At 37.8% G+C, this 12,459-nt stretch overlaps 1 protein-coding gene across 4 annotated transcripts in view; it reads left to right on the forward strand.

Moving 5' to 3' along the window:
• Window positions 1-12,459, forward strand: part of IPO11 (importin 11) — a 249,969-nt gene that overhangs the window by 211,588 nt on the left and 25,922 nt on the right. For 3 of the 4 annotated variants that reach the window (XM_067730785.1, XM_067730784.1, XM_067730790.1), the window contains one exon: window positions 3,428-4,828. The exons of the other annotated variant lie outside the window; for it this stretch is intronic. In XM_067730785.1, the coding sequence (XP_067586886.1) occupies window positions 3,428-3,592 (165 nt within the window). In that variant the 3' untranslated portion in view covers window positions 3,593-4,828. Of the gene's footprint in view, window positions 1-3,427; window positions 4,829-12,459 lie in introns of those variants that run through there. 4 annotated transcript variants of the gene reach the window in all.

Genomic DNA, 12,459 nt, shown 5'->3' on the forward strand with positions numbered 1-12,459 from the left:
GCACATATAGGTGTCAAACTATTTTGGTCATTCACCTTCAGAAGTTAATTTCTTGCCTCCCAGTTTATTCTTGATGGTTGAGGCTGCCAGATTAATGATCTCTCTGGTTTATATACTGTTGCTGTCCATGTCCTCCAGTGATAACATTTGCGAAACTGTGACTTCACAACCAGAATATTGACGTTAATGAGCCAAGATATAGAACATTTCTATCAGCACAAGACCTCTCAGTTGCCCTTTTATAATTAAATCCACTTCCCTCTTGCCCATGCCCTGTCCTTTTGGTTGGTATTGTGAGTGATTTCTATTGAAACCTGGGCATTTTTGGTATTGTGTTATGAGACTCTGCATCTTATTTAAATCTGTTTTAGCTGGCTTCTTCTGATACTGCTCTGGCAGAAGAAGTGGATGTACCACTTTTTTACTGCCAGGTAGGGGAAGAGGCCGTGTTCCCCACTGAGCCTCCACTGATACCTCCCTGGGTGAGGAAGGGGAGAGTTCAAGATCCCCAGGGACCTCCACAGACATGGGAGGTGGGTTGAATCCTTCTAATAGCTCAGTGGGACTGGGGCCACAGTTTATTCTGTGGTGTTTGGCTGAAGTAGAGCAATTATTGTCTAAAAGTTTTTTGTCTTGCTTTGTGGTCCCTTTCGTGGTCCTTTGGCTAGAGAGTAGGCTATTTGTTTTAGCTTTTTTTGTCTGTGCTCATTGGTGTTTCCAGGTTGCTGGCTTCTTCAGCCCCAAATCTGGAATTTATGAGGCAAGAAGAAAGGGCACTCAACACCATGTTGTTCCTTGGGTGCTGTGCTGCCTTCTTCTCTCCATCTTTTAGAGTCTTCTTATGTTTGTTTATATATAATGTCCAACATCTTCCTGTTTATAATTTACTTATTATGTTAGAAAACTAATTATTTTCTCAAGAACATACCACCTAGTAAACATGCTAGGCATTCTGTATTTTTTCACATTAAATCATATAATTAAGTTCATTATGTTAGGTGGACATTATTTGCATAAAAGTAATAGTTTTGAAAATGTTGTTAGTGACTTCAGGGTCTCTTAATTCTAGTGACTGTAGGCATTATTGCATTCAAAGAAATGATACCTGGATTTTTAGTGCATGTGCAATGATAATTCTTCTCTAGGGAATCATGTGGTCAATCTGTTTTATATATTTCTTCAAGAGTATTTATAACCATGATTAAGGAATGTCTGCCAGAAGCCAAAACAGACATTTATTTGTGAACGTGTAGTTTTTTTCACTAAAAGTAGTGTGTGTTTTGTTTTGTTTTTAAGATCTTGTAAGGTATGTATTTGGAGATTCTGTATGTTTTTTTAAATTCCTTCTTCCCTCCACAACTCTTCTTACAAAACAGAAATACTTTTAATCTTCTAATGACTGATCAATACACTTTAAAAAATATATACCAATGTCGTGTTATGCCACAGCTGGTGGGGTTTAGTATGGGGATACTTTTCCTTTTTATTAGTCTGTTGGAAATTAAAGCGTGGAGATACGATAAGTTAACTGTTTACAGTTTCTTAGAGCAAATTGAAACAGTATTTAAACCACACTCTTAAGCTTTGTTTCAGTAGTGGGAGTGACTTGTTGAACATCATCTTCAAGCTCAGCTTCTTTTCACTCATATTGTAGCAGGTAGTTTTAGTGACTGATATTTCAACAAAGTTCACATCCTCTTTAGTAAGAGGTCTATTGCTTACTAATTAAAATGATATTGAACATTATTGCATGTTGCTTAAGGGAGTAGATCTTTTTAAATGTTCATCTTCAATTTCTGTGCATATTGTAGAATGATATCTTCAGGCTTGTGAATTTAGAGCTTTGTGTCTGCAGTTTTTCTTGCTGTTCTTTCTCCTATCCATCTTCCAGGAGAATGAGTATTGAAATTACCCTTGCCTTGGATTTATCCTGTAACTCTGGAATGTTCACATAAGGGGTTTAATTTCACATTCATGCCTCCTATGTCTCTACCTCTCAGTTACATTTTCTATTTGTGGTCATTATTTTAAAATCTAGAGGATATATGTATATGTATAGCTGATTCACTTTGTTATAAAGCAGAAACTAACACACCATTATAAAGTAATTATACTCCAGTAAAGATGTTAAAAAATAAAATAAATAAAATCTACTTACATTGTTCAAACTGCATATCTGACTCAGCTACTTAATCTACGTAGAATAGAATTGAGTCTCAGTAAAGGAAAGAGAAGAATTTCTCACACAGAAACTCATGCACTTTACTTAAAGCCTTACACATTTTCAGCATTGTTGATAATGAGAGCAAATATAGCTGAAAGCAAAGTTGTGTTATTTTTCAATTCTTAGATTTTAAGGAATTTAAATACTGATAATACCAGTGGTAACAGTGTCACAAGCTGAAAACTCTTATACCTTTTAAGTTGGTACAAACTGTAGGAAAAACAACCTGATAATATATATCAGGAGTCATAAAATTGTCTATGCACTGTAATCTAGTAATCCTTCTGAAATAGTGGTAGATATCCTCAAGAAATAATTTGAAATGTATAGGAAAGGCTGTATAGATTGTAACATGGAACAGTGTTTGTGAAAGATTATTCAGCAAAATGATAGTTAAAATTGTATTTAATCTAGACCATGATTACTTCAACATGCCTATAACAAAAAAATTATGACATAAGTTGATTTAGAATTCTTAAACTGTGTTAGAGTAGAATTTTTTGTGTGATAGTATAAGTGCAAAGAACAGAACTAATTGTATATTTATGTGTATGTATGTGCATGCCACAGGCACAGAAAAGGCCAGAATGTTCTCTTTGTGATTGTTATCTTTAGGAAGTGGATGGATGGGTTATTTTTATTTAATTATATTTCTTTTGTTTTTCAAATATCCCAATGGAAGAGGAGGAGCACGTGTTTGGGTTGTTAAAATCTATTTTTATTTATTATTTTTCTTTCTCTTTTTTAACCAGAAGAATATACATGTATATAAGTAGCATAGCAATCCAGGATAGGGCAGTGTTTCCTCTGTCAGTCCTGAGGGCCTCACTAAGCTGCCACAATAAAGTACCTGATCTTCCTACGAGGAACCCTGGACAGTTGTGTTTAAGTGCTCTTTGGCATGTTATGTTCCTTTTAGGATACTTTCCACCAGGTTTTGATTCTTTACATGGATGAATTGTTGAGAAATTGGGCTAATCGGATGACTATGCTTAGAGGCCCTAGGGAGCTGAGGTTAGACTAATTGAGTGAAATTTTCTTTGACAAACTTTCCACAATGAGGCTCCTTTAGAATCCCTTGCAAGAAGGGAGGCAGAAGCAATTTTGTTGCTGTGAAAGACATTACAAAGAATTGAGTCACTCACATGTAAGAGGAACTTGTTTTGCCTCTCTGACACAGTGTGGCTCCTCTCTGTCCTGCAGCTGGCCCTGAAGGACCCTGTGCATACCGTGTCACTGCAGCAGTTCATCTACGAGAAGCTCAAGGCCCAGCAGGAGCTGCTGGGAGAGCAAGGCTTCCAGTCCCTCATGGAAACAGTGGACACCGAGATCGTCACCCAGCTACAGGAGTTTTTGCAGGGCTTCTGAGAGCACGTGACATGTGGCTGAGATGACCAGCCTGCCATCTGTGTGTGAGAGCCTGCTGAGACGATGGAGAAATCCCTTGTGTATTGAAAGAAAGATGGGAAGACCACATGTTTGTTTACTACAAAATTCAGCCAATAAATGTAAATCCTGCATACCTAAAATCACAAACCTATTCCTCAAAAGAATTTAATTTTATATTTATGAGGGCCCTGTGTTTACTAAAGGTAGATTTGACAACAATAGCTGCTTAGCTTCCTGTTAAGAGAAGAAACTGTTACCTTTTAATCATATGCTCTTAACACTTGAGAAGAAGAAGGCTAATGTCTGAGATGTTTTTCTGCAACCAAAATTAGTTAAATTTGGCTGCCTTATCTATCCCTTTTTTAAGTTAATGAGACTACAAGTTTGAAAAATGACAAACCTGTTCAGATGATGCAATTACGGAAATTTGTATACCAGGCAAAAGTATATGAATAGTGACAAATATACATTACTGAGATTATCTTGCAAGGGAGTTGCTTTCATCTGACCTAGAAAACATGTTTTATCAGACAAATGCTTTTATTTTCATTCTAGTAATTTGATATGGGAATTAGTAATGGGGTTTTTTTCTTGTGTTATTTTCAGTAATTACATTTAGTCTTTAAATGCACATTGTAAGGCCCACAGATGTGAACCTGTGGTACTGCAGTGCCAGGTGGGAGACCTCTGGTCGTGATTTGATCCTAGTTCCTTTGTTACCCCTGGAGTCCAGGAGCCCTGTGAACACTGACAGAAACCAGCAGCCACAGACCCCTGTGCTGCGAAATGGCTGTGACAGGCTGTTCAGCACTTACCCATCTCAGGTTCCTCTGTGCAGGGGTACATCAGGGCCTCGATGATATGGATACACGTGGAGGACTCAGCAGTGATCCCCAGGGTACCGACACTGATGTGACAAGTCTTCCTTCCTTATTCCTCCAACATGCAGTACCAAAAATGGGGAAAAAGGAGAAAATAAAGCCTTACTTTGTTTTACTTGCCATTGACTGTAAGGAACCTTTAAAGCATTTTTAAGAAAATACTCAAAAGCAAGGTTGGAAAATGTCTGATCTTTCTATAGAAAGTTGGGTACAGTATGTAACTGCAGGAAACCCACTGCCCCTTTGTAAGTTGTGGAACCCAAAGTGTATGGAAATATTTGATGTTTTAAGCAAAAGAAAGAAAATATGGTCCAAATTAAATTTTCCAAAGATACCTCACCTTTGCTTGCCTGATTATTTTTCCTGCCTTACAAAAAATGAGTTCATAAAAATTGCCCAATGAATTTTAAAGGGAAGTTTTCTTTCATACTCTGGTGTTAACTATGTCCTAGCAGGTGGCAGTGCTTCAAGTAGCAAATCCTAGTTACCCTTTCATTTTCTCTTTTCATTTAAAGACCAGAAGCTTCTTTAATATGATATTTCATTTTTAAAAAAATTTTATTTTATATTGGAGTAGAGTTGATTAACAATGTTGTGGTAGCTTCAGGTGTACAGCAAAGTGATTCAGTTATACATATATGTGTATCTATTCTTTTTCATATTCTTTTCCCATTTAGGTTATTACAGAGTATTGAGCAGAGTTCCCTGTGCTATACAGTAAGGTCCTTGTTGGTTATCTGTTTCCAATATAGCAGTATGTACATGTCAATCCCAAACTCCCAATCTGTCCCTTCCCCTCCACGCTTACCCCCTGGTAACCATAAGTTGGTTCTATAAGTCTGTGAATCTGTTTCTGTTTTGTAAATGAGTTCATTTGTATCATTTTTTTTAAGATTCCGCATATAAGTAATACCATATTATATTTGTCTTTGTCTGACTTACTTCACTGGAGACTATCACCTGATAGTCTCCACATCCATCCATGTTGCTGCAAGTGGCATTATTTCATTCTTTTTAATGGCTGAGTAATATTCCATCGTATTTATGTACCACATCTTCTTTATCCATTCAACTGTTGATGGACATTTAGGTTGCTTCCATGTAAATAGTGCTGCAATGAACATTGGGATGCATGTATCCTTTCAAACTATGTTTTTCTCAGGATATTTGCCCAGTAGTGGGATTGCTGAATCATATGATAGCTCTATTTTTAGTTTCTTAAGGCACCTCCATACTGTTCTCCATAGTGGCTGTATCAATTCACATTCCCACCAACAGTGTAGGAGGGTTCCCCTTTCTCCACACCCTCTCCAGCATTCATTGTGTGTAGATTTTTTGATGATGGCCATTCTGACCGGTGTGAGGTGATACCTCATCATAGTTTTGATTTGCATTTCTTTAATGGTGAAGTTGAGCATCTTTTCATGTGCCTGTTGGCCACCTGTATGTCTTCTTTGGAGAAGAGTCTATTTAGGTCTTGTGCCCACTTTTTGATTGCGTTGTTTGTCTTTTTGATATTGACCTGCATGAGTTGTTTGTACATTTTGGAGATTAATCCCTTGTCAGTTGATTCATTTGCAAATATTTTCTCCCATTCTGAGGATTGTCTTTTGGTCTTGTTTATGGTTTCCTTTGCTGTGCAAAAGCTTTTAAGTTTAATTAGGTCTTATTTGTTTTTGTTTTCATTACTCTAGGAGGTGGGTCAAAATGGATCTTGCTGTGATTTATGTCAAGGGGTGTTCTGCCTATGTTTTCCTCTAAGCGTTTTATATTGTCCGGCCTTACATTTAGGTCTTTAGTCCATTTTGAGTTTATTTTTGTGTATGGTGTTAAAGATTGTTCTAATTTTATTGTTTGCATGTAGCTGTTCAGTTTTCCCAGCTCCATTTATTGAAGAGACTGTCTTTTCTCCATTGTATAGTCTTGCCTCCTTTGTTGTAGACTAATTGACCATAGGTGCGTGGGTTTATTTCTGGGCTTTCTATCCTGTTCCATTGATCTATATTTCTATTTTTGTACCAGTACCATATTGTTTTGTTGACTGTAGCTTTGTAGTATAGTCTGAAGTCAGGGAGCCTGATTCTTCCAGCTCTGTTTTTCTTTCTCAAGATTACTTTGGCCATTTGAGGTCTTCTGTGTCTCCATACAAATTTTAAGATTGTTTTGTTCTAGTTGTGTGAAAAATTCCATTGGTAATTTGATAGGAATTTCATTGAAGCTGTAGATTGCCTGTGTAGTATACTCATTTTGATAATATTGATTCTTCCAGTCCAAGAACATGGTATATCTTTCCCTCAGTTTTTGTCATTTTTAATTTCTTTCACCAGGGTCTTAAAGTTTTCAGAGTACAGATCTTTTGCCTCCTTATAGGTAAGTTTATTCCTAGAATTTTTTTTTTTTTTTTTTTTTTTTTGCGGTACACGGGCCTCTCACTGTTGTGGCCTCTCCCGTTGCAGAGCAACAGGCTCCGGACGTGCAGGCTCAGTGGCCATGGCTCACGGGCGCAGCCGCTCCGCAGCATGTGGGATCTTCCCGGAGCGGGGCATGAACCCGTGTCCCCTGCATCAGCAGGCGGACTCTCAACCACTGCGCCACCAGGGAAGCCCTATTCCTAGATATTTTATTTTTTTGATGTGATGGTAAATGGAATTGTTTCTTTAATTTCTCTTTCTGATCTTTTTTTGTTACTGTATAGAAATGCAACAGGTTTCTGTGTATTAATTTTGTGTCCTGCAACTTTACTGAATTCATTGATGAGCTCTAGTAGTTTTCTGGTAGCATCTTTAGGATTTTTCTATGTATAGTATCATGTCATCTGCAAACAGTGAGTTTTACTACTTCTTTTTCAATTTGGATTTCCTTTATTTCTTTTTCTTCTCTGATTGCCATGGCTAGGACTTCCAAAACTATGTTGAATAATAGTGGTGAGAGTCAACATCCTTCTCGTTCCTGATATTAGAGGAAATGCTTTCAGTTTTTTACCATAAATGGGTGCTGAATTTTGTCAAAAGCTTTTTCTGCATCTCTTGAGATGATCATGTTTTTTATTCTTTAATTTGTTGATGTGGTGTATTGCACTGATTGATTTGCAGATATTGAAAAATCCTTGCATCCCTGGGATAAATCCCACTTGATCATAGTGTATGATCCTTTTAATGTACTGTTGGATTCATATTGTTAGTATTTTGTTGAGGATTTTGCATCTATATTCATCAGTGATATTGGCCTGTAATTTTCTTTTTTTATGGTATCTTTGGTTTTGTTATCAGCGTGATGGTGGCCTCATGGAATGAGTTTGAGGGTGTTCCTTCTGCAATTTTCTGGAACAGTTTCTGAAGGATAGGTGTTAACTCTTCTCTAAATATTTGATAGAATGCGCCTGTGAAGCCATCTGGTCCTCGGCTTTTGTTTGTTGGGAGTTTGTAAATCACAGTTTCAATTTCAGTACTTGTGATTGGTCTGTTCATATTTTCTATGTCTTCTTGGTTCAGTCTTGGGATATTGCAGCTTTCTAAGAATTTGTCCATTTCTTCTAGGTTGTCCATTTTATTGGCATATAGTTGCATGTAGTAGTCTCTTATTCTGTGGTGTCCATTGTGACTTCACCTTTTCGTTTCTAATTTTATTGATTTGAGCCATCTCCCTCTTGATGAGTCTGGCTAAAGGTTTGTCAATTTTGTTTATCTTTTCAAAGAACCAGCTTTTAGTTTTGTGGATCTTTTCTATTGTTTTTTTTTTTGTCTCCATTTCATTTATTTCTGCTCTGATATTTATGATTTCTTTCCTTCTACTAACTTTGGGTTTTGTTTATTCTTCTTTCTCTAGTTGCTTTAGGTGTAAGCTTAGGTTGTTTATTTGAGATTTTTCTTGTTTCCTGAGATAAGGTTGTATTGCTATAAACTTCCCTCTTAGAACTGCTTTTGCTGGGTCCCATAGGTTTTGGATCGTCGTGCTTTCATTTTCATTTGTCTCTAAGTGCTTTTTTGATTTCATGAGTGATCCATTGGTTATTTAGTAGCATATTGTTTAGCCTCCATGTGTGGGTGTTTTTTACAGTTTTTTTCTTTTAGTTGATTTTTAATGTCACAGTGTTGGGGTCGGAAAAGATGCTTAATATGATTTCAGTTTTCTTAAATTTACTGAGGCTTGATTTGTGGCCCAGCATGTGATCAGTCCTGGAGAATGTTCCATGTACACTTGAGAAGAATGTGTATTCTGCTGCTTTTGGATGGAAGGCTCTATAAGTATCAATTAAGTCCATCTGGTCTAATATGTCATTTAAGACCTGTGTGTCCTTATTGATTTTCTGTCTGGATGATCTGTGCATTGATGTAAGTAGGGTCTTAAAGTCCCCCACTATTATTGTGTTACTGTTGATTTCTCCTATTATGGCTGTTAGCATTTGCCTTATATATTGAGGTGCTCGTGTGTTGGGTGCAATTGTTACAATTGTTATATCTTCCTCTTGGATGGATCCCTTGATCATTATGTAGTGTTCTTGTTGGTGTCTTGTAACACTCTTTATTTTAAAGTCTATTTTATTTCATATGAGTATTACTACTACAGCTATCTTTGATTTCCATTTGCATGGAATACCTTTTTTCCGTCCTCTCACTTTCAGTCTGTATGTGTCCCTTGGTCTGAAGTGGGTCTCTTGTAGACAGCATATATATGGGTCTTGTTGTTGTATCCATTTAGCCTGTCTGTGTCTTTTGGTTGGAGCATGTAATCTGTTTACATTTAAGGTAATTATCGATATGGATGTTCTTATTGCCATTTTGTTAATTGTTTTGGATTTGTTTTTGTAGGTGTTTTTTCTTCTCTTTTGTTCTCTTCTCTTGTGATTTGATGACTAACTTTAGTGTTGTGTTTGGATTCTTCTCTCTTTTGTGTGTGTGTATCTATTGTAGGTTTTTGGCTTGTGGATAATAGGAGGTTTCGATGTAGCAGTCTATATATAAACAAGATTGGTTTAAGTTGCTGGTCTTTTAATTTCAAATGAGTTTCCAATAGCCTACATTTTTGCTCTCCTCGTAATTGCTGGTTTTGATTTTATATTTGTGTGCAGATGATTTCTTACCTTTACTATATATGTTTGTGTTTACTGGTGAGCTTTTCCATTCATAATTATCTTGTTTCTAGTTGTGGCCTTTTCCACCTAGAGGACTTCCTTTAGCATTTTTTGAAAAGCTGGTCTGGTGGTGCTGAATTCTCTTAGCTTTTGCTTGTCTGTAAAGCTTTTGATTTCTTGGTCAAATCTGAATGAGAGCCTTGCTGGGTAAAGTATTCTTGGGTGTAGGTTCTTCCCTTTAATCACTTTAAATATATTGTGCCACTTCCTTCTGGCCTTCAGAGTTTCTGCTGAAAAATCAGCTGATAACCTCATGCGGTTCTCTTGTATGTTATTTGTTGCTCTTCCCTTGTTGCTTTTAATATTTTTTCTTTGTCTTTAAGTTTTGTCAATTTGATTACTATGTGTCTTGGCACGTTCCTCCTTGCATTCATCCTGCCTGGGACTCCGCACTTCCTGGATTTGGATGACTGTTTCCTTTCCCATGTTAGGAAAGTTTTCAGCTATTATCTCTTAAAATATTTTCTCAGGCCCATTCTCTCTCTCTCTCTTTCCCTTCTGGGACCCCTATAATGCGAATGTTTGTGCATTTCATGTTGTCCCAGAGATCTCTTAAACTGTCCTCATTTTTTTCATTCTTTTTTCTTTATTCTGTTCCATAGCAGTGATTTCCACCATTCTGTCTTCCAGGTCACTTATCCGTTTTTCTGCCTCAGTTATTTTGCTATTGATTTCTTCTAGTATATTTTTCATTTCAGTTATTGTATTGTTCATCTTTGTTTGTTCTTTAGTTCTTCTAGGTCTTTGTTAAACATTTCTTGTATCTTCTCAATCTGTGCCTCCATTCTTTTTCCAAGATCTTGGATCATCTTTACTCTCATTACTCTGAATTCTTTTTCAGGTAGATTGCCTGTTTCCACTTCACTTAGTTCTTCTGGGTTTTTGTCATGTTCCTTCATATGCACCATATTTCTCTGCCGTCTCATTTTGTGTAACTTTCTGTGATTGTGGTTTCCGTTTTGCAGGCTTGTAGTTTTTCTATCTTCTGCTGTTTGCCCGCTGGTGGATGAGGCTGGCTAAGAGGCTTGTGCAGGTTTGCTGGTGGGAGGGACTGGTACCCACCCACTGATGGGTGGAGCTGGGTTTTATCCCACTGGTGGGCAGGGCAGTGTCTGTGGGTGTGTTTATTATGGGGCAGCTATTTTTTCAGGAAGACTTTGAACAGCCTCTCTGCTGATGGGTGGGGCTGTGTTCCCGCCCTGTTGGTTGTTTGGCCTGAGGCGTCCCAGCACTGGTGCCTACAGGCTGTTGGGTGGGGCCAGGTCTTGGTGAGAAGATGGCAGCATCCTAGAGGGCCCATGCCAATGAGCAGTTGCTAGAGCCGCTACCGCCAGTGTCCCTGTCCCCAAGGTGAGCCACAGCCGCCCCCTCCCCCCCCCCGCTTTCGCAGGGGACCCTCCAACACTAACAGGTAAGTCTGACCCAGTCACTTACGAGGTCACCACTTTTTATCCCTGGGTTCTGGTGCACCCAGACCCTGTGTGTACCCTCCAAGAAAGGAGTTTCTGTTTCCCCCAGTCCTGTGGAATTCCTGCAGTCAAACCGCTGGCCTTCATACCCAGACTCTCTGGGGTCTCCTCCCTCTATTGCCACACCCCTAGGCTTGGTAGCCCCACATGGGGCTCAGAACTTTCACTCCTGTGGGAGAACTTCTGTGATATAATTAGTTTCCAATTGGTGGGTTCCCCTCCTGGCGTGTATGGGATTTGATTTTATTGCATTTCTGCCCCTCCTACTGTCTTGTTGTAGCTTCTTCTTTGTCTTCAGATGTAGGGTATCTTTTTTGGTAGGTTTCAGTGTTTTTTTCTTGGTGGTTTTTCAGCAGTTAGATGTACTTTTGGCGTTTCTGTAAGAAGGGGTGAGCTCATGTCCTTCTATTCCGCCATCTTGCTTCCTTCCCCCAGTGTTATTTCTTTATCATTACTACTCAGTCCTCAAGACTGGCCTAAGAAGAATAATTTCTCTTTCATTTGAGGCACTATTTCCATTATTATTTTCATTTGAGGCACTATTTCCATTAGTGTTTTCAGAAATACACATACATGCTCCCATTTTTCAGTTATGGTAAAATACTCAGCTTTCCAATTCCTGACAGATTTCATTATAGTGTTATAGCAAATGTTACTCAAATAGCCACCTTGCAAAAAATGTAAAAAATATTTCAGGGGAAAAGTTTGGTTCATTTTTTAAAGCTCAGAATTTAAAATAGGCTTTGTAAATAGCTCAGAGAAAAAGAGAAATTATTGAATTTTTAAGTGCTCGATTAAGATATAAAATGTAATTATTGATTTATAGAATTCTGTTCATTAATTCAGCCTTATAGCAAATGTGTTAAGTTTTGGACAAACAACTCAGCCAGGCCTCTGGTTGAACTGTGCTTCCTAATACAAGGTTATGATCATTTCCATTCCCTACATGTGCTCCTTTTCTATTTATTTTATACTCCAGAGACTTCTCCTAACCCTCTGACAAAGGCCCATGTGATGAACAGTTAACATTTTAAAGTTGTTATTATATGTGGTCCCTCCTTCCTCTTTCCCCTACCAGTCATGTTACAGAAGCAACATCATTAGATGTTAAAATATTCATGTTTTTAGTTTCCCTTGAAAAATCTTCACGTTATATCTTTATTTTACCTATTCCTTTATTCAACTAATGTTTGTCGAGTTCCTGTTTTATGCCATAGTTCTATGCTAAATTCTGGGGTTAGAACATGGTACTTACCTTGTGAAGTTTTACAATTCAGTGGGAACACACTTGCCAGTATGATATACGAAAATAGTGGTTCTAATGGAAGTGTGTGTTCAGGAGCAGCAGGCGTGCAGGGGAAGGAG

This window comes from Pseudorca crassidens, chromosome 3 (assembly GCF_039906515.1).
Source record: "Pseudorca crassidens isolate mPseCra1 chromosome 3, mPseCra1.hap1, whole genome shotgun sequence".
NCBI classification, from domain to species: domain Eukaryota; kingdom Metazoa; phylum Chordata; class Mammalia; order Artiodactyla; family Delphinidae; genus Pseudorca; species Pseudorca crassidens.